Genomic DNA, 23,236 nt, shown 5'->3' on the forward strand with positions numbered 1-23,236 from the left:
AAGGGTTTGAGTGTGATTCCCTCGTCTTGATTAGAAAGTGGATAGAGAACTAAAAGAGCGTCTTTAATGCAACTGCCTCTCTCCTAAAGTGACTCAACATCCAATAACCATGTCTGACCTTCCTGAACATGTGTGGGAAAGAATTGCTGATGACTTCTTTGGGCCTTTTATTTATAGACATCACCTTATGGTGATCATTGATGAACATTCCTGATTTCCTCTGGTAGAGGAAATGTCATCCATAACTCATACCAAAGTCATTGAGAGGCTGAACGGCGTCTTTGCTGTGTGGGGCATACCAGACACTCTCAAATCTGACAATGGTCCACTGTTCAACACAAGGAGTTCAAATAGTTTCTTGCCAGCCTTAACATTAAACCGCAGAAAAGCACACCTTTGTGGCCTCAGGCAAATGGTTTTGTAGAACCCTTTATGAGGGGCCTTAAACGGGTGATCCAGTGTGCATCCATGGAAGGTCTTGAGCTAAATCAAATGTTATGCCAAGCCCTCTGTGCCTGTCAGTCAACTGCTCATTCAACCACGGGCTAGAGCCCTGCCACATTAATGTTCGTGAAAGACATGAGAACTAAGTTACCCCAGTGGACCCCTGTAAGAACCCTGAACAATGATGCAGTTTGCGCTACAGATGCTGCCTGAAAACACCAGATAAAGGAATATGCAGATCAGTGTCATCAGGCTTGAGAGGTTGTGTTTGACGAGGGTGACTGGGTTCTCGTTAAGCAAAAGCGAAGACAGAAAACAGATCCTCCATTTGCTGTTGAACCCTTACTGATTGTGAAATGCAAGGGACATATGATAACGGCGCACCATCCTAGTAAATCTATCACAAAGGATCCTCACATTTTAGACATCTATTTTGCAAACCAGTGGTCCCTGCAGATTCAAGAGAAGCTGTGCCACCTGAGGACTTGGATCAGACACTGTACCAACGGGGTCCACCCCAGGTACAGATCAGCTACCTTATGTCACTCGGTCTGGCCGAACTCTGCGAGCGCCCAGATTGCTGATCAAAGGAATGTAATGCTGCTATTTATTTATGCCTTTTGTTTGTGTCTTTTTATTTAACAAAGGAGAATATATAGTGTTGTAAGAGCTGTGAGTGTAAGGCCCTGTGGTTTGGGGTGGCTCAAAAGGAATTACGTTATCGATGTGGGAGGTGTTAAGGTGTGGACTTTAATGGTTATAGGATATTGAAAGCCATTAAAATGTTGTACGCTGATGAGTAAAGACGCTTTACTACGAGCTTCGTGTGTGGTGTGTTCTTATGCATGGTATCAGGCTGGGGAGGACGCAATAGTGAGTTGCAGCTGTTTCAAAATTTATCTCAGAGTACCCTGAGCAAAAGGCGTGCCATGAAAAAGATTAGTAGTAAACTCAGCTCACAGATCAAATATTGATGTACAGTTCTTTTCACTTTGTTCATCCAATGGGACTCAAAAGTCTAGACAATTCGATGAATGATAAAAGACAATCTTGGACCTCACAAAGGTTGATGCAAGTAGTGAACTGAAGGACTCCTACCCACCCAGAATGAGAGAGATTGTTGCTCGAAAGTGGATTTACCTTAAAAAAACAATAGACAAGGGGAGTTTGGCAAAACAGGAACAGTTGATTTAAATAAACGTTACAGCTAGGAGAGCAGTTACAGATCTGAGGTCTGAGGACTGCCTCTTGATGTACATTAGTTTGCAGTAGGTTTTTATACATTTCTCTGAATACCATAATTCAATAAAAAACATTCCTATCTTGGTAAAAAATGCCAGCAGTTGTCATTGAGCCATGATCCCTTGCAGATGACTCACGTGCTGTGTGGTCATGCGCTGCTGAGACTTTCCCATCTGCTGGCACACCCATAAGTGGATGAGAATGGGCCACCAGAAAAAGGGATTGTTGCTGTCAATAGGGTGATGTCATCAGCAGGATCTAGAGTGATTTGATATTCTACATATGGGGAAGGGCTGGAGTTGTGCTGTATACTTAACACATTCATGATTGGGGAGTTCATGAGGTAATTGTACTGTTGCTAGAACCCTAACATGACGTTACGCACTCACCTGGTTCCAACCGCGAAGACGATACTGGACCTTCTGTCACGCTCGAGGCAGGAAACGAAATCTGGTAACATCAACCCTAATTCAAACACTGCCTCCAGGGGTAAAGAGGGATGGGATAAAACAAGAAAAGTTGGACTGGCTTCACTGGGCCTGCTCTGCTGCCTTTTCAACACTGCCTAGTCAGGTCTGAACTCCCTGGACTTTATTAGTGTTGATGGAGGTGCGGAGCACTAGAAACAAGGCTTGTAGCACTAGTGCGCTGGAGGTTCCGGGCGACTCAGAAGGTGAGTGCAGGGAAGATGCGTGCGCAGGACTGTAACAAGGCCAATCCCCGACTCAGGTTTAGATGGAGGTATTTATGCTGGAAGGAGACTGTTCCAGAAAGGCACATGTCTCATGTGGAAGAGTAGAAGTTTCCAAGGAGCCTGGGGAAGAGCACGTGTTACACAAAACGTATATGACCCCTTGCAAATGCAAGTCGCAGTTGGAAACAATTAACAATGATTAATGGAACCCAAGAACATTATGGTAAAAGTCGACAGGTCAGGGTGGATGCATCTGATTTCCCTGGAAATGTGGTTCATCTGCAGGTGCAAGACTGGTTAAACTACCAATAATACAGAAGGGTCAATGGTTCAAGGGGGACCATGGATTGTACAAGACAGAGAGGTGCCACACGGGAAGGTTTACATGAGTCTTGTGTGTAAAACCCTTAGCACAGTGGGCACTAGAGGGAGTTGCAACAGTGGGGTTTGTGACACTTGGAATATCAAGGAATTGAATTTCCCAGTTCCAGTTAAAGACACAAAAAAAATGCAAACCTTGTCTGAAAGACTAGAACTCATGTCTGCAAGAGATGCATTGAATGAGTAAAGAGACTCAATTGATGGCCCACAGAGCAGACCCATGTAGTCCCATGCAACTGCAGTTCATCCTATTTAAGTGAAAGTTAAATGGTATAAAAATGACAATTGTATCTTCTTATGTTACAAGATCTAATACATACCATACACAAAAAATAGAGGGGGGATTGGTTTGGCAGTGGTTTTCAGTAGAGTGGGTGCCTCCTCAGAAATCCCCACCCTAAAGACAGGTACTTAAGTGTTATGGTACCCAACTCTCTGATCAGAAGCATTCATGATAAAAAAAAATTGGTGGGTTGGAAGGTGGTAATATTTGGAGAAGTTACACACCTGTCACGGACTGCTTTTTCTTTTCCTAAACACTTAGAACTACCTCCAGAAATTACCTAATATATAATAGTGACAAATTGGTGAGTACTACTGAAACAGTACAGATTGGGAATATAGCACTATCTGATCATGCCTCAGTGAATTTTGACCTTGACTTGGGCAGTGTAGTTAGATGCAAGGGGCCATGAAGGATTGAGCCTACTTCACTGAAAAAAAGTATATGTGAAGGTGAGTGTGACAACAAATAAAATATTATTTTGTTTGGAATTACATTAGGGAGTTATCACCTGACATGTAATGGGATGCATTCAGGGTTGTGATTAGGGGCAAACGTATTGCTCTGGGAACTAGCTAAAGCAGATTGGAAAATGACCTTCATCAGGCTGAACTGAGATCTAAAGAAATTGGTTCCCTGTCGTGTTCAAGAATGTCACTTCCCCAAGGGTTCTTTTAAACGTGTTGTTGACTGAGCAGTCTGTGAGTGCACTTCTCAAACTCAGTCAGCGCTTTCAACACAAGCTAATAACTTGGATGCAGTTTTGGTAGTCAGATGTCACTCTGAGGGCCCAGGACTGTATTCCTATTATTATTACAAGGGGAAAACCCTAAACATAAATGTGTCTGCTTTATTTAAACCTTGTATTAGGGGGAAACATCCTGAAGTGATCAAGCACTGGAGCCTTTTTCGGGGAATTGGTTAGCCCTTACTTTGGTAAAGCCAAAAGGAATTGTCAGGAGGAAGTTGAAGTATGCCCGTGGGCAAATAAATCCCTGGGCCTCAAGGAACTCAGTATTATTTATTAAAGCTCTGTGAAAACCTTGGCATCCTCCTCTCTTGCTAAGCTGTACAACTTCCTACTAATTCCTTGGATGGAGATAGACTCAAAGGGGAAGTGCTTACCCCCAAGGAGGATCAACCAGTCAATAAGCGTGCCTCTTATAGCCAGCTCACCTTGCTAAATGTGAATCCTAACATTTAATATAATATACTGACCAACAAGTTAGACCAGTGGTTTCCAACTTGTGGTCCGGGGCACCTGGGAGTCCACAAAGCCTCCTCTGGGAGTCTGGACTGCTTAACAAATTGACCAACATTAACAGATTAATAAAGTGTATATAAAATAAATGTTGAAAATTTTAAAAACTTACAGTAAATGTCAATGAATTTGAAATGGGAGGCTAAAAATTAAATTGTTATCCTCAGATTGATTTGTGGGAACAGTGCAGATACATCAGACAGAATGTAGTATGGATTTTATGTGGCTTCAATTGAATTTAAAAAAAGCTCCAACCTTCCAATTAAAATTAACATTTTTTAAAAATTTTATTTGCAAATTAAATAAAATGTGTTCTCATTTGTATATGTGTTTGATGGAATGCTTGTTTATGTTTTTTTTTTTGTGTAATTGTTTTGCCGTTTGAATCATGAACAAAGTTTAGGCAGGGATCCCTGGCTTTAAGGAATGACTGTGAGGGGGTCCCCGGATTCCAGTAATCATTCAGTGGTAGTCCCTGGGTTCCAGTAATGACAAAGAGGAAGTCCACAGAGGTCAAAACGTTGGGAACCACTGGGTTAGACACTTCCATGCCTAAGCTGCAGCAGTCCGATAATAGCAGAGTTTAGCAGACATCAGTACAGTTTTCTGCCAGTTAGAAGAGTTCCTGGGAGGACTTATCCCATTGATTAAACAGTTGCTTGGCACTGAAAAAAGGACATGATCATGTGGATTGGAGCTTTTTAGGAACCATCTTAGTACTTAATTTGTAAATAAAAATGTGCCAGTGCCCAAAGATCTCCTTTGAAACACGTGGCTGCTGCATTTAAATGTACGAGCACTGAATGCTGAAGCAGCGTAACGCTAAAGGATTTTCTGGCCTCTTTAATCCATTTACAGCCACTTACTGCCCCTTCAACTCACCATTGCAGCTTTCTGCTTTCTCCCTTTGTGGTGTTTTTTTCATTTTCCTCTTCTCCGCCTTCCCTGTATGTGTCTTTTTCTCACAGTAGATAACTGATGCAGAAAACTAAAGCCCTCATTATGAGTTTGGCGGTCATTCACACAGAAGACCATCACGTGGTCTTCCGCCAGCTGCCTCTATTGAGTTGCTTGTTGGGCCGGCAGGGAATAGGACCTTAACATTGATGCTGGCTCATAATTGAGTTGGTGGCAATGTGGTGGTGTGTCGGGTGCGACAGCACCCGTCGCACTTTTTACTGCCCGTAATTCGGGCAGTGAAAAGCACGACAGGGCTGTCCATAGGAGCCCCGGGCAACTTGTCTCCGCCAGACTTTGCATGGCATTGGAACTGCCATGCAAAAGCTGGCAGAGAAGGGATTTGTAATCCCCAGGACCTAAGACCACTGGCACCACCAGGCTGTCGGCCTTTCAAAATATGGCGGTGCCGGCGGTCTTACTGTCGCACTTTCGCTACGGCCAGAATGTGGAGGTCGGACCGCCACTTTGGCGGCAGTCCAACCGCCACCGGGAGTGTGGCGGTCTTAAGACCGCCACACTCATAATGCGGGCCTAAGTGCCGGCCCTCAAAAATAAGTGCCGATGCCCTGCATCGGAAATCACCGGCTCAAATTAAGCACTGATTTTAGTCAAATTTGGATTAGGGCCTAAACTTGGCAATCCCACAAGAGAGCAAAATATTGAATAGAGCAAGATTAGAGCCCATCTCTTTGGGAAAAGGCACATACCAGGGATGCCTCCTCTTAGTCCTGCCTTTTGCCTGGACCGCTGAGCTATTAGCTCTAAAGATACAAAACAGCAAGAGAATTAATTATCTTTTAAACCAGATGATCATAAATTACATTCAATCACTGGAAATTTTATTGATGTTGACAGACTTGTTAACTTCCATTCCTGAAGTGGGTACTCAGTGACTTGTAGAGGCTTTTGGGTTACAAGGATTCTGAAAGATGTTGAACATCAGTCAGAAATCGGACTCCCAGGCTATTAGAAGTGAGAGAGAATGGGTACCCTTTGCAGTGGACTAAACATAAATCAGATAATTGGGAATCTGTATCACACCCACGATCCTGGGCTCATGTAAAGCTAACTACCATTCACTGCTGTATTCTACTAAGAGAGATCTGAAGAATTAGAGGCCAATTTTTTAATCTTGGCTGGGTAGGTTTGCAACCCTGAAAAGTCATATTCTTTCAAGGTTATTATACCTTTTCCGTATGCTCCCAATCACCATACCATCTAACACCCTAAAGAGATCATTTAAATATGTAACATGTTTTATTGGGGTGGGTAAAGCCTAGACTGCCTAGGAGATTTCTACAAGTGAGGAAAATTAGACAAAGATTTGGTCTCCTGAACTTTAATACCTGTTATAAAGCGTCCAACCTGAGGGTGACATTTGAGTGGTGCATGAGAGCCACTAAGCCACAAATGGTTTACATGGAGTGTGCAGTGGCCAGCAGACCTGTCTCACATTTTCTCTGGCTGGGATGAGGCAACCAGCCTTAGAATGTTTGTGCTTCATACGTACCCAAACATCTTCTTGATATATGGATATGGTCTCATATAACCTTAGCATTTAGTCTTTTCTTTTAAGTACTCTCATTTAGTAACAAGGTGGCAAGGTATAGCGATATGACAATTTTGACAACATGTATTTAAATCTTAACTGTATGAAGTCACAACCTTCAATGTATAGGACACTAGACGGGTCTCAGCTGCCACTGAAATTACCATGCATGGGAAGGTGGAAGGGAACCTTGAATAGATCCATAGACCAAAAAGGTGGCAGGCATTGTGAGCAAATGATAGGTTTAATTGTTGTGTTTGAGTAGACAGGCCGTTTATAAAATAATGTCCAACTGATAAATGGCCCTGGGGGAATTGCAAGCATTGTACCCAAATCTGGATGGAAGTACTGGAGGGATTTTGGTAAAGATGATGCTGAGATACACACATGGGGTTTTCCCAGTGTTCCATGTATACTGGAAATAGATATTGGGGCACATTATAAAGGTATATTAGGTTACCTGATTCTACCAACTTTGTGGATAATGATTCAGTGGCTGAAGTGGGAAAAGAGTCTGAAATGTATCTTCTAACAACAAGGTATTTCTCTATAACGTTATTGCCTGCCAAAAAATAATTAGTAGATGAGTGAAAAAACCTGCCCCCTCCCGCTCTTCCATTAAAGATGGGCTAGAAGAATATGGAACTTACTGACCTTGACATTGTTTACTCACTGTATTAGGGATGAATATGAAAAAATGAGTGTGACAAGGAAACCACTTGTTAATATTAAAGTCAATTCACAAAGGCCTTTGGTTTCTATGGAAATATATTGCACATGATGTTTTAAGATGGAATTATCTATGTGCAGGAAACGTGAGTAACAAAAGAATCCTAAGATAGAAAATTATATGATCAGGATCCCACTAGATGCTCTAGGTGAGGTGAGGTAACTGGAGGCATTGGTGCAGGCTTTATGAACTATATGTGGTCTTGTGAAATGTTATGTTATGAGGATTTGTGGAGAGTGCTTATCACCCAAGGGGTATCCAGGTGCTGGAAGAGGTGAGTAGGCCGATCAGGCTTATAGTCAAATAGGCAGGTCTTCAGGAACTCAAGAAGAGATGGGGAGGTCCTGATGTGGTATGGAAGTTTGTTCCTGGATTTGGTGACAATGTAGGAAAAGGAGCATCCTCCTAGCTTGCTCCTGTGGGCGTGGGGTATTTGCTTGAGGAGTGAGGTGGAGTCTGGTTGCCTGGTGAGTTGGTAGCAGTTGAGGCAGTGGTTGAGGTAGGCAGGCCCAATGTTGTGGAGAGCTTTGTATACATTGGTGAGCAATTTAAACTGGCATTACTTCTGGATTGGCAGCCAGTGTAGCTTTCTGAGGGGGGCGTGCTGTGTGTGTTGCAGGGTATGCTGAGGATAAGTCTAGCAGCAGCATTCTAGGTTTTCTAGAGTCTTTGTAAGACTGCGTTGACATAATCCAGTCTGTTGGTGATAAGGGCCTGTGTGACCATGCATCTGGTGTCGGTGGGGACCAGTGGAATATTTTGCAGAGCAATCGTAGGATGAAGAAGCAGATGGAGGCGACGGCATTCATTTATTTGGTGATTGAGTCTGTTGTCCATCATGATACTGAGGTTTTCTGATGTGGTCGGTGGGGGGTGGGCATGGGTCTCAGGTCTGTTGGCCTCCAGGATGAGTCCCATGGAAACCTCTTGTTGCCGAAGATCAGGACTTCAGCTTTATCTTTGTTGAGTTTTAGGCGGTGCTGTTTCATACAGTTATTTTTGATGGACATACAGGTTTTGAAGTTGGTTCTGGTGGTGTGACTGCGGTCTGTGTAGGAAAGGATGAGCTGGGTCTCATCTGCTTAAGAAAAAATGTTGATTCTGTGGGATCTTATGGCATGGGTGAATGGTGTCATGTAGATGTTTAAGAGGGTAGAGCTCAGTGATAATCCTTGCAGGACTTCACAGATTAGGTTTTTGGGTTCGCAGGGTACAGTCCGATAGGAAGGAGGCCAGCTATCTAAGGGAGGGATCATGTATTCTTGACTTGTAGAGTGTTCTGATAAGGGTGCTGTGGGAGACGTTGTCGAAGACTGCAGAGGAGTCAAGAGTGTGGTGGTTTCTCCTTTGTCCATCATGGTCCGGATGTCGTCAGTTGCTACAGTGAGAGCAGTGTTTGTGCTGAGGTTATTGAGGAATCCAGACTGCAAGATCTCTAGTAAGTGAGATTGTTCAAGATGATTGGATTTTTTGATAGACTTCTCCATGACTTTGGATGGGAAGGGCAGTAGTGAGATGAGTCTGTAACTGCTGAGCTCCTATGGGTCTGCCTTGGATTTTTTCAGGAGAGCTGTGATTCCTGCATGTTTCCCGTTGTTGAGGAAGGTTCCACTTTGGATGGAGGTGTTGATGGTGGTGCGGTAGGAGCTGATCAGAGTTTCTCCAAGGTTGAAGAAATGCTGGAGGCAAGGGTCGGTGTGGGCACCGGAATGGATTGTTCTCATAATTTCAGCTGTGTCTTCTGAGGAAAGGGTTTCCAGGTTGTGACCTGGGTGGTGGTTGTGGGCAGCTGGTTTACGAGTTCTTGTGCCTTGTGTTGGGAGTCAAAGTTGCTGTAGATGTTTAGGATTTTGTTGTGGAAGAAATTGGAGCGGTTGTTGCAGAGTTCTAGCAAATTAGTGATGGAGTTGGTGGCAGCTGATGGGTTGGAGACGTCTTTGACAATGTTGAACAGCTGATTGCAGTTGCTGGAGCTGTTTTCCATTCTGAGACATATTTTTACATGTGAGCAATGCACCTCATGTTAGTAAGATTTGATTTTTTGAATGTCCCAGTCAAAACAGGTCCGTTCCTGGTTACGCTTTAATTTTTATGTGCATCCAGGCTCACACCACAATACATAAAATTGGTTAGTTTTTTCATTGGGCTATGTGAATATCTGGAAATGATCATCCTTCCAACCCAACGTATGAAAGGAACTAAGGGTGCCTCACTAATCGATTACATGATTTCTTCATATAAAGCATCCCAATTTATTCCAATATTCTAATTCAGGAGAACGAGTAGAGCACCTATTGTATCCTATAACTCAAGGGAACCTTTTACCCAGAAGAAACATCAGTTTCCTAGAAGGGGACCAGCCCTAGTACAATAAATCATGTAATCAATCTTACCTCAACAGACATTCAAGCCCTGCATTATATATTATATGATTCAACTGCATATCGCTGAGGATTGGTTAATGCAAATCTGGATCTCAATGGAGAGGGATCCTGCAAACTGGTCAACTGGGATAAATTTGCCATTTTCCCAGTGGGAAATGTTGACCTTCTAGGGAAATAGGCCCTGAGCCTGAGGGTATTAAGTAAGGGTTTAAAGTATCTAGGGATCAATATTGTTTTTGACCCAGCGTTGTACATGGAGCTTAACGTAGCCTGCTTATTGCAGACCTTTGAAGTGACTTTTGGTCCTGAAATGTTCTACTGAGAATCACTTTTGGTTGTGTCACACTCTCTAAGATAGTGGCCACTTCTCAGCATGATCCAGAATTGACCACATGCAATTCCATAAAAAACATATCCTGCAGTGGTATATGGAAAGGGGAATTGCCATATAGCACATTGAAACAATGCAAACAATCCACTTAGGAAGGTAGTCTTGGAGAGGCTGACATTTGTTTATATTATTGGGCCACACAATGGCCTGTTCTACATGACTGGTTCTCTGGCTATAAGCAAGATCTGATCATCCAAAGCAAACTAAATCTGTTCAAGTGATCAGTATTTATACAGTATTTAGAAGTCTCCCACCATCTCCTGATACTTACTAAGGCTATTCTGTATTGCTGACAAAAATCGCTAAAGTGGATCAGCTAACATGGTAAGATAACATGAGAGACCCCCTTGTGGTGTAGCCCAGTGCTAGGGTAGGTGACGAAACTTGTTGGATTCTGCCATTTAAATCTCCAAATTGGGAAATTAAATGTATGGGGACCTGGTTACCTCATATAACTTAAGACACTCATAAGAATACACATTACAGCATTCACAAATCACGAGTTACATAGAACTAGACCATACACTACGCCTAAATTATCTCCCACTTCTGAATTGAACTCCTGCAAGGCAAAAAAAATAACATTGGATCCTCAGTTCAAACATGGGACTTTTCGTGTCTATGTATTCTTAACAATATATGCTTCTGACTCATTCACTACTCTGCAGGCTTTTCTGGGAAATCAATTATGGTCTGTTGAGAGATAATCGATGGACTGGCGTGAGAACTCTCCATCACAGCACATCTGTGCCTCATTGAAATTAGATATTTCCATAATGCGTGCTACACTCTCCAGCATACCCAATATGCAGTGCAGAAAATGGGGTTTGGATTCATATACTATGGAGCGGTCTGGTAGTCCATAATGTCAGGAAATTAGCTCTGTCCTGTTTGGTGTACTGGGACAAACTGTGGAACCTACACCAATGTTGTGTTTTGTGGGTGCCATGGGTGATGGGGAGGGAAATTATTACTCCCATATCCTACTGGGAATAGGATGTCTCCTGACTTAGAGGGACATCACACAACACTGGAAATCTGTCTTGGTCCCGCCTTCTATTGAGTGGGTGAGGGGGATGGATCTTTGAGCGATCACTGAGGTGAAAGATCTTGGCCCCATGGTGATCAATTTGACCTAGAGATTGTATGATCTCTAATGGCTTGGAACTGTATTCACCTATTCATACAGACTTTACTTCTTCTTGTTTTCCCAGCCCCTATCTGTCTAGTAGTATGTTGCATATTCAGTTAGTATGCTGCATATATGTTTTCAAAAACCTAATAGAAAGCGTTTATAAAACAAAATCTGCAGATTCTCTGGATGGTACTAGCAGCAATATTATTATGGAATTTGAATCTTGTGTGCAAAGCTTTGTAGTAGCATTTAAAGCTCAGCAATGTGAATTAGATGGCCATACATCTATTACCAAAGATGGAGTAAAGCCGGAACTGTCTACAGAAACAAATGCGTAATCTGCAGGCAGTTTAAGTAATAACCTCAGAGCAGAGCTAGATAATCAGGCTATGGCGAAAGGGGAGTGCAAGATATGGGGCAACCCACAAAGGAACATAGGTTGACTTACTGTGGCTTGACCTGCATAAAGCAGGCAGTGGCAAAACAATCAATACAGTTCTGGCACATAATAGCACAGAAATGTGGCACTAAGTTACCCATGCTACCATTAGCCATATCACTGCAGACATGAGACTGATGGCTTAACTTTCAAAGTAAAGAGTCAGAGTGAATGTCTAACTCCCTTTCACTTCATCATCTCCAAGCCTGATAATGGACTTTATTCATGGAAATAGACACTGAGGGGCCTTTGGGGTAGATCAAATTTGAATTGCAGTGTCAAAAAGGGAACCAGGACTTTGGGCAATGTTTAGCCCACTTGTTCACATACTGCTATGACTTTGATCGTATTTGGGATTTAAGTACAGGTCGTAGTATTCTTCCGATTTATGAAAAGAGTTCTGAAAACCGCTAAGTAGTGTTAGACAAATTGCCCTCACTGGCTTAGTTGGAATTTTTGTTGCTGAATTTTAAAGCATCTCCAATCCTAGGTCTTAGATAATGAAATAAATTATTTAGGAGCAATCAAGATTTAAGGCAAATTGCTCAGCACGCATACAGTCTATTTTGGAGAAGTGCCTTGTACTTAGCAGTCAGACCGTGTATTCAGCATTCATTGACTTTTCAATGGCTTTCAACAGAGTCTACAGACCAACAGTGGAAAATATTGATGGGACCTTGGATCCCCCTGGGATTACTAAAACTAATAATTACACTTCACACATCAACCTGCTTCCAGGCGTTTCTGAGTAGTGATTTGGGCCTTTCCCTAAGGATTCCTACAAAGAATGGTTTAAAACCATTGTTTCAGTTGGTACCTCTGTATTCTAATTCCTCACAATTTGCCGTTTATGCAAGGCCTGGCAACAAGTTAGCCACCTAAGTTTGCAGCATGCCCATTGTGCATTTTACTTTGTGATGATGTTTCTCTTAGACATACCTCCAAAGGGTTTTTATGCATTTTATAAACGATGTAATTGATCATTTGTTTATCTTGGTTGTGGTTGAAAGCAACAAAGACTTGACTTAAATTGACATTTATTGTACATATTATTTAGAATTTGAAATGTTTTCAGTCTAAACTTACCCATGGGGCAATATTGTGTACATTTATTTATTTGTGGTGAACGTCTTCCTCCATGGTGAAATAATTATCAAGAAGGAGTGCAAAGGAATTACTAGATTCTGTAACCTTCAAACTATCAACATGTGTATCTTTGAGCCTTGTTAGTCTCATGTTCCTTCAAACGTTTTTCCAAGGGTCAAAAAAGGATGCAATTCATAGCAACTGTGCAAAGACCTCCTCATCCAAGCATTCAACCAACATCTCCTTTTGCTTGAAATCTTTGTTCTACTGTATGAAGCAGAGCTTCCTGGTCATGAATGTTGTCAAATAAGGATTCAAGACCCTTAGTCCATTGCTTTTGCCCTACCAAGAAAGTTTGGACATCACACCATTGACCACATCAAAAGTGAGGAAAACTGTAATCTTCTTTGATACCAACCTCATCTTTGAACCCAAATCAGTGCTATGGCAAACTGTTTGAATATGCAGCTCTTCCTACTCCAGGAAATCCCCCAACTCATTCACAACAAGCACAGATATGAACTGACTGGAGCCCTCTTACTGGCATCTCTATACTTTTATGACGTCTGCTGTGGTATACCCAAGAAACTGCCAAACTCCAAAGGACTAAGCAGCCAGAATATGCCTTAACCTCAGACTGTGGGAACCCATCAAACCTGCTATTAAATCCCACACAAGTGTTCTGAATGTACCAGGATTACATTCTAGGGAAAATGTACCACCCACAAACCATGCTATGCTACATATACTACTTACATGCAGAAACTGACACTTCACTACATCACAACAGGAGACCTACATGCTCAATGTATGTCCATCAGATCAACCAGTGATTCTTCAGGAGAAAGAAACACAGCAGCAGGCGCCTGGGTGTGCAGGGACAAAATTCTGAAACACCTTTGACCTGTATATAAGAGTTGAAACCAACCACATGGAGTTCATAAAACTCCCAGAACTGAACTTTTCAGACTCGCTTTCAAGTAAGATGTGCTCTTATATATTGGACAATTTTAATCACCCTGCCAGACTGGATGCTGATTTCCCCTTCCAGCATTCATATTTCTTCCTTCAGCTATTGTTCTGAAGTTACAAAAATCAACATATGATACTATAACAAATTCCCCAATAGTTAAATATTGTGCTCAACTTTCTCTGTTGTCTTCTGTTAGTGTTTGTACACACTGTGCCCTCCCTACCCCAACTCAAGCATCAGGTCACCCTTATGAGACCTACATTATGAGTTGTCTCTAGCAATATAGTATGCCTGGGAGAGATACTAATTCCAACTCCAAGACGCCAGCTTTTAGGACAGCGGGCAGAGGCACAGCCCTCTCTTACTCCGTTAGACACTGCAGAGGGAACAGACAATGCTACATCCTGAGAGGATACAGCCTACCCATCCCAATGACACCCTCACAGGCTGCCATACACTTATTTTAGAACTCCCCGGAATTGTGGACAGTTTGAGCAAAAGTGTTGTGTTGTTCCCTATTCCTGCTAGTTTGACTTGTGATACCCTTTAACTTAAGGGGAGATACAATCTGAAATCATTAATTTCAGCCTTAATATCCCCCTCAAAGATATTGGGACCTTGGTAGAAGTGCCCTATACAAACTCAATACGGCCTTTTTCTTGCTCTGCATATTGTGTGTAATCTCTGTGTTTATTTTTAGGTTATTTATTATGCACAGAATGCCTCTTGCAAACTGCAAGAGTGAAGGGTGTATATAAATGCATCAAACCTTTTTTGTGCTGAGGGCTAGACCAATATGTGAGCTTCTGTCTTGTCAACTAACATATAAATTTGATGCTCAACTAATGTTACTGCTTCAATTTGTTTCCACATTTGTACATGTGCACAGATGGTCATCAGGGTTAGCATCATCTTTTCTGTTTGCAGAGAAACGTCTACACAAGATGGGTCTCCTGCAGTCCCACCCAGCGGAACAGGTTTACTTCCGCCGAGATCTTTCCTACATGAGTGTGGATGACGATCATACACCTTTCCTTCGCAGAGGTATGCTTATGTTTATTTCTGGAGAGGTGTTGTGTGGGTGACTGGAGTGTGTTTTTCTTGAGGGCTTTTTGCTTACACAATTTAAGGATCTATTTACATTAGTGATGTCTGCACTGTATTTGTATTATTGGAGTAATGTCACTTGAAGCAAAGCTAGAGGCTCTCAGTGCCATTGAGAGGCATGTCTGCAACCGTATCTTTGCAGCAGACTCTGAACTGCCTAGCCCTAATCCATATTGCCTTACACTGGTACACTTGTGAAAGTCCACCAAAAAAATGCCTAAATTCATCCTCCTTGAAACTGCTCTGTTGCCAGAGAACTGGTTATAAGTGCTGCATAGGAAGAACATTGCTCTTGCAAGGTTCCTCACTCAGAAATGTGTTCATTGTATGTCGACTCTGAAGTTGACAGTCTGAAGTTCTGCACAACAAAGAAGACACATCTATTTTATGTAGTGTGCTATTGCTAATATGTGTCAGCTGTCACATTTTCTTTTGACATATTCCTATTCCCTTTTCCATTTCCTTTCTCCCCTTGATTGTCACCCAAAACCTGAAAAACCCAGGAATCATACCTGACCTATGTGAAAGCCACCAATGTTTAATTTTCTAACCATAGAAAGAAACTTTCACTCCTAGAGGTAACACAATCAGCAGAAATAATTGGAGGCTTGGTGATGACAAGATTGCATTACTGCAACATTGTCTGCAAGGGCACCTAGAAACTATGGGCCATATGTAAGAAATTACAGTTTTGCATTGCCTAAAAAGCGCAGCCTAACAAATCGCTATTTTGGAAATGCAAATTGGAATGTACAAAATTAGCGATTTTCCTAACAGCAATTCCTATGGCGTAGGAATCGCTTTTAGGAAATCGCTGTTTAGGGAATGCTAAACCATTTGTTCCTATGGACCTTAAGGCCCATAAGGTTTGAATGGTTTTCCATTTCCAAAGTTGGGGTTTCCTAATAGGAAATCTCAAATTTGGAAATGTAAAACCAAGGGTGTCTACGGGCCTTGCGGCCCGCCTTAATGCATCCCAAAAAAAGTGGTGCACATGTAAAGCGCACAAATGCCTAGGGGCATTTTTGGGTGTTTTTTTTGTTTTTTGCCAAATTGCACATGGTTATCATTGTAATGGATCCAATGGTAATAGCATTTCCTAAATGCCCATTTCACATTTAGGAAATGCTTTGTACATGTGCTTAGGAACTCATAAATAAGAAATCCCTAGTTGCGATATCCTATTTAGGGAATCGAAAAATGTGATTTATACTGTGTAGAAATCGCATTTTGTGACCATGTTTAGGCCTTCGTCCATGTGGAAAGGCAGTATTGCGTTTCTTAATTGACCAAAATTGCGATTCGGTCCGTTAGGAAAAGCAGTTTCCTTCCGTACCCCTGGCCCCAAATTATCAACCTACAGGGGGCTCAAAATCAGGCAGCCTGGCTAAGAACCAGTTTTAAAAAGCATGGAGATACAAAATCTACCTTTAAAGCCCCCTTTTGCTCCCCGTGGAGGCAATGCTCAATTTAAGACTTGTGCCTCATTGTACGTTGGCTAATTCCCATTGTCATGTACTCACCTGGTTCCAACCGCAGACACAGTGCTGGCACTTTTATCCCCCTGGGTTGGCAAATAAAAAAGTAATCAAAACCTCAATTCACACACCACCCTGAAGAGAAGAGGGGTTGGGACAAAATAAGAAAAGATAGACTTGTGGTTCTGGGTATGGTCTGCTGCCTTGTGACACTGCATAACAGGATCTGCACTCCCTCAGCCTTTGCTTTAGTGAAGGTGCGGTGCACTGGAAACAAAAGGTTTGCTGAACGTTCTCAGTATACAGTGATTAAGTAGCTGTTAACAACAATATACACTTACAGGCTTCATCAGGAATACTGCTTGAGAGAAACAAAAAGTTTGCTGGAAGTTCTCAGTATATAGTGATTAAGTAGCTGTTAACAATATACACTTACAGGCTTCATCAGAAATACTGTCTGAGAGCAGGCACAAATCAAGATTATGGCTGGGGTTTCTGACATCTCAAGAATCACTTTACGGATGGTTTCTGTTCAATTTCTTATACGATTATCATGTTCGCTAATATGCCTTCTCTTGCTACAACAGATTGTCAAAGAAATACTGGTGTGAAGTTATCTGTTCTGATGTAATTTTAGTTCGAAGAGCCCACTCTGTAAATGTGTCCACTAAAACAATTGAAGCACAGCAAAAATATTGTCCGATATCTGGAAAACATATTTGTTCTATTAAAGAACTCAGGGCCTGATTTAGTTCGTGGCAGATGGATTACTTTGTCACAATGGTGACGGATATCTCGTCCACCGAAATATAAATGCCACAGGATATAATGGGATTTGTATTTCAGCGGATGGGAAATCTGTCACAGTTGTGATGGAGTAGCCCTGCTGCCAAGAACCAAATCAAACCTCCAGTTTTGTCTTTTACTTAACCTTTTTGATTAGTGCGCACTACCTTTTATCAAGTACTTGGCCTTGTCTCTCATTCTTAAACTGGAATCCAGCGGAGATCTTGTAGCTGTTGTGCTGTAAGTCAAAGTGGAAGAGGAATCACCAAGCAAGAAACAGATGATGGAGATGTCAGTAATGCCAGAACCACAAGAACAACAGGTAGGCTTGGACTGAGGAAGACTAGTGTGCTGGAGGATTCCGGCTGACTCAGCAAATGAGTGAACAGCTGATGCGTGTGCAGGACAGGAACAAGGACAAGCACTGACTTGAACTTTGGGTGCAGTTTAAATACTATGACCCTCATTATGACTTTGGTGGTCTCAGAGCGAGATACCAAAGCCACGGAAACCATGTCGTTGGGCCGGCTCCTAATACCACTGGAGTCCTCTGTGGACTTCAGGGTCAGAGGTGAACATCTCTGGCCTGGCGTTCTATACCGCCATGGCAGTATGGGTGAAGATGTGGCAGGTTGGCAGTGGCCAACCCGCCACACTCATAATGTGGCGGTCCTCACCACCAGCCTGTTGGCGGTGTTACTGTCACATAAACCCTGGCGGTCAGAAGACTGCCAGGATCACAATGACCACCTATGTCTGGTGTCCAATAGGTGCGTCTAATTCCTGAGAGGCATGTGGTGCACATGGTAGACAGAAAGACTCATAACTAGCCTTTGGAGAGACGTGAAAGCATAATGGTTTTGACCTTTAATGAAGGAATGTGCACAGTGAAAGTGAAACAATGGCAGGTGGAGTCAATAAGCCATGGCAATTGGAGCCAATAACTCAGGTAACACGTGTCGCTCTTTCCCAAAGTGTGCAAATCAAAAGCCTAATTAAAACAAAGGTACAAGATATTCAGTGGGTTCATGAGCTCTGGGAGGGGGCATGTTAGAAAGTAGCCTCTTTCTATCATGGTTACCCCCATTTTGTGAGTGTTTGTCAGTGTGTTTTTACTTTCTCACTGGTATCCTGCTAGCCAGGAACCCGGTGCTCATAGTTTGTGTGGCATATGTGTGTTGTCAGTATGCTTGACTTTGTCACTGAAGTTCTGCTAACCAGAACTCCAGTGCTTATGCTCTCGCTACTTACCAAATATGCCACTATACATTAATAACTGCATATTCCAAATATGATTGCACACTGGACCGCCCTTATAAGTCCCTGGTATATGATACCTAGGTACCCAGGGCATTGGGTTTCCAGGAGATCCTTATGGGCTGCAGCATTCCTTTTCCCACCCATAAGGAGCTCATACAAACCTTTCATCAGGACTGTCATTGCAGTCTGAGTGAAATAGTGCCCACACTATTTCACAGCCATTTTTCACTGCGCTAAGTAACTTATAAGTCACCTATATGTCTAACCTTCATTTACTGAAGGCTAGGTGCAAAGTGTAAGGGCACCCTTGCACTAGCAAAGGTGCCCCTAGGTTGTCCAGGGCCAATTCCCCAGACCTTGTGAGTGCAGGACACCATTATAAGCGTACACTACATATATGTCAATACATATATGTAGCTTCACAATGGTAACTCCGAATATGGCCAAGATCATGGAATTGATCCCTCCCCTCCAATCCAAATCTGGTATTGGGGGGCTAATCCCATGCACCATGGGGGCTCCACCATGGACCCCCAGTACTGCCGAACCAGCTCTCTGAGGTTTCCACTGTAGCCCCAGCTGCTGCCACCTCACAGACAGGTTTCTGCCCTCCTGGGGATTAAGCAGCTCAATCCTAGGAAAACATAAAAATGCATTTCCTTTAGGAGAGGGGTGTTACACCCTCTATCATTGGAAATAGGTGTTACAGGCATGGGAGGGGTAGCCTCTCAGAGCCTCTGAAAATGCTTTGAAGGGCACAAACAGTGCCCTCCTTGCATAATCCAGTCTACACTGGTTCAGGGACCCCTAGTCCCTGCTCTTGTGCAAAACTGGACAAAAGAAAGGGGAGTTACCACTCCCCTGTCCATCACTACCCCAGGGGTGGTGCCTGGAGATCCTCCAGAGTGTCCCTGGTGTTAGCCATCTTGGACTCCAAGGTGTGGGGACCCTCTTGACACCTCTGAGTGGCCAATGCCAGCAGGTGACGTCAGAGACCCCTCCTGATAGGTGCACACCTGGGTAAGTAGCCAATCTCCCTCTCAGGGCAATTTAGGGTCTCTCCCCTGGGTGTTTCCTCAGATTCGGTTTGCAAGATTCTTCCAGGACTCCTCTGCATCCTCTGCTTCAGCTTCTGACTGTCTGATCAAGCGCAGACTGCTCCAGGAACTGCTGTAACTGCAGCAAAGTATCCAGGACAACTCCTGTGACCTACCACTTCAGCTCCAGCCAGCTTTTGCAACAGTTTCCAAGGTGTGCACACTCTGAGGACTGCCTGTCCTCACCCTGCACCAGAAGAACCAAAGGAATCTCCTTGTAGTGACAGAGTCACTGCCCTGCTTCTGCATGCACCCTTCTGTGATGACAGCTGGTACTCTGGGACTCCTCTCCTGACGAGGAGCGTGCTCCCTGGAACACAGGTGGTGGACCGAAGTGACCCAGACTGTCCAAAGGTCCAGCTGTCCAAATTTGATGGAGGTAAGAGTTTGCTTCCCCCTGCTGCGACAGTTCCCCTGTACACCGCGTCTTCTGCAGCTCCTTGGGCTTCTGTGCACTTCTTCCAAGAATCCTTTGTACACAGCGTAGACCAGGTCCCCAGCACTCCATCCTGCGATACACAGGTCCCTGAATTGTTCTCCGGCGGTGTGGGATCTTTCAGTGTAGTGCTGCGACAACCGCACTTTGCATCTTATTTGTCCCCGTCTTTTGGGACTCCAGTGTGTGCTGCCTGGTCTATGGGGGGTCTCTGAAGTGCTGACAGCCCCCTCTGTCCCCTCAGTCGGAGTTGAGACCCCCAGTACCCTCCTGGGTCCAGGCAGCTCCTTTTTGACGCAAACCACATACTTGCTTTAACCAAGGCTTGTTGGTGGAATCCAGCGGCGCAAACAGCCTGCATCCAACAACTCAATGAGGTACTTCTGCACCAAGCAGGAACCCGCAGCCATCTTCTTAGGTGCTCTTCTGTACTTTTCTTCTGACCGGAGAATCCACTTTTGCACTTTCTGATAGGTTGCCAGGGACTCCTGTCCTTCCTGGACTCTTCTTCAACTTCTGGACTTGGTCTCCTCTCTCCACAGGTCTTCAGGTCCAGGAATCATTTGTTGCTTGCAGTCTTGCTTGGTTCTTGCAAAATCCTTTATCACGACTTGTAGTGTGTCCTGAGGAAACTTGCTGTACTTTACTCCTGCTTTCCTGGGCTCTGGGGCGGGGTACAATACTTACCTTTGGTGTTTTCTTACACTTTGAGCACCCGTCTACACGCTATACTTGCGTAGGAGGAAAGTCAACATTCGTATTCTACTATTTTAGTGTATGGTTTGTGTTGCCCCTAGGCCCATTGCAATCTGTTGTATTTTTTACTGTTTGCACTATTCTTTGACTGTTTACTTACCTGATGTTGGTTACTAGGGTATATATTGTGTGTAATACTTACCTCCAGAAGGAGTATTGTCTCTAAGATACTTTTGGCCTTGTGTCACTAAACTAAAGTACCTTTATTTTTGGTAACACTGAGTATTGTCTTTTATTGTGTATAAGTACTGTGAAACTATAGTGGTATTGCAGGATCTTTGCATGTCTCCTTGTTCAGCCTAAGCTGCTCTGCTACAGCTACCTCTAGACAGCCTAAGCTGCTAGAACACTGCCTACATTTCACTAATAAGGGATCACTGGACCTGGTATAAGCTGTAAGCACCTTAGGTACCCACTACAAACCAGGCCAGCCTCCTACAGGGCCTGCCATAGTTTAAGTGCAGGTAGACCGTTGGGCCTGGGGGATGTTAGTTCTGGTGTCACAGTAGGCCATGAAGTGCCACAGGGGTAATAACATGAGCCCTGCGCAAAAGACCCACCTTATAGAGTGCAGAAGAGGAGATTGTGTCATTCATACCATCATCCAGCCTAGACTCAAGTGGCTGATTCACGGCTCTAGATTACTTGGGGTTCAGTGACTTAAGTTTCACACTCCACACTGAGAAGCAAGCCCACCCGCTAGTTTCACACCCGCACTGAGAAGAGAGCTCAGCTGCTTATGATTCAGTGCATTCAGCATAGTAATTGTTAACCATTTTTCCTTGCTAGACCTTTCAGCTCTTGGTGTGGTTACGCCTGTCTTTTTGGCTTTTGACCTCCTGTTATGATTCTGTGCTGAACTTCTTTTTTGCTGGTTTTAGGACTCTGGGCACTTTACCACTTCTGACCAGTGCTAAAGTGCAAGTACTCTCTGGCTAAATTGGGTTAATGATTGTCTTTCTCCATGACTGGCATATTTGATTTACTAGTAAGTCCATAGTAAAGTGCACTAGAGGTGCCCAGGGTCTGTAAATCAAATGTTACTAGTGGGCCTGCAGCACTGATTGTGCCACCCACATGAGTAGCCCTGTAAATATGTCTCAGACCTGCCACTGTGTGTGCAGCTTTAAACTGCCTTTTCGACCTGGTAAGTACACCCACTTGCCAAGCCCACACCTTATCTTTTACTACATGTAAGACACCCCTAACGTAGGCCCAAGGCAGCACCATGGGGGGGTGCACTGTATTTAAAATGTAGGACATGTACTAGTGTTACATGTCCTGATAGTGAAATACTGCTAAATTTGTTTTTCACTATTGCAAGGCCTATCTCTCCCTTAGGGTATCATGGGGATTGCCTTGGAATATCTTTTAAGTGTAGTTTCCCATTGGGAGCCGATAGCGATATGGAGTTCTGGATCTCTGAACTCACAATTTGAAAATACATCTTTTGGTAGAGTTGGTTTTTAGATTGTCAGTTTGAAAATGTAAGTTTTAGAAAATGAGCATTTTCTTGCTTAACCATTCTGTGCTTCTGTGTGGCTGCTGAATCCATGTTTAGGTCAGACTGACAGTTGGGCTGTTTGTGAATTCACTCTAGACAGTCACACAAAGAGAGCTGAGGTGCATCCTTCATATCCTGATGAGTCTTCCAGGGCTAGAGTGGAGGGAGGAGCTGACACATGCACCTATATAGAGTTGTGCCTGCCCTTACAAAAAGCAGTCTCTATCCCCCTAGAGTGTATCTCGTGCCATGACAGGGAAAGTGAGGGTCTTGTGCTCTACAAAGACTTTCCTTTGAAGTTTGCCTACTTCAGAGGCAGAAATGAGTATAAGTATTGGACTGCTGACTCCACAACTGAAGATCACTTTCGGACTGCAGACATTATGACTGGGAGAAGAGCTGGATGCTTGTGGAGGACCTGCCTCTCTGTCTGTTGCTTTGCTGTGCTGGCCTGCTGCTCTGCCCTGGGAGTGAAAGGACTTGACTTTGCTTTCTACATCCTGCTCTCCAAGGTTCTCCAAGGGCTTGAACTGAGCTTGCCTCCTGTTGTGAAGTCTCAGGGTCATCAAAGACTTCATCTGCTAGTGCCTGGGCTCTTCTGCTTAGAATCCTTACTTGCTAGGTGGTACCAAATCCAGTCCCTGGGCCATTAGAATTGGACGTTGGTAACTTGTGGGGGAAAAGCCACACACTGCTGTATGCGCGTCAGAAAAATAGAGGCAGCGGCTGTCCCACAGCTGAAAATTTGAGGCAGAGCCTGGAAAATCGATGCAGCGCCTGTTCTCAAAGCGGCTGAATCTTTCACACATCGAACCTGGGTGTCAAAACTCTAACATCAGAGCAAGAACCTGAGGCTGCGT

The 23,236-nt window shown here is 43.6% G+C and overlaps 1 protein-coding gene across 1 annotated transcript in view; it reads left to right on the forward strand.

Moving 5' to 3' along the window:
- QPCTL (glutaminyl-peptide cyclotransferase like) overlaps positions 1-23,236 on the forward strand; it is a 967,717-nt gene that overhangs the window by 816,571 nt on the left and 127,910 nt on the right. Inside the window, exon 6 of the mRNA XM_069207795.1 lies at positions 14,880-14,996. Coding sequence (XP_069063896.1) covers positions 14,880-14,996 — 117 coding nt within the window. The remainder of the gene's footprint in view (positions 1-14,879; positions 14,997-23,236) is intronic.

Source organism: Pleurodeles waltl, chromosome 9 (genome assembly GCF_031143425.1).
Source record: "Pleurodeles waltl isolate 20211129_DDA chromosome 9, aPleWal1.hap1.20221129, whole genome shotgun sequence".
In the NCBI taxonomy this organism is placed as follows: domain Eukaryota; kingdom Metazoa; phylum Chordata; class Amphibia; order Caudata; family Salamandridae; genus Pleurodeles; species Pleurodeles waltl.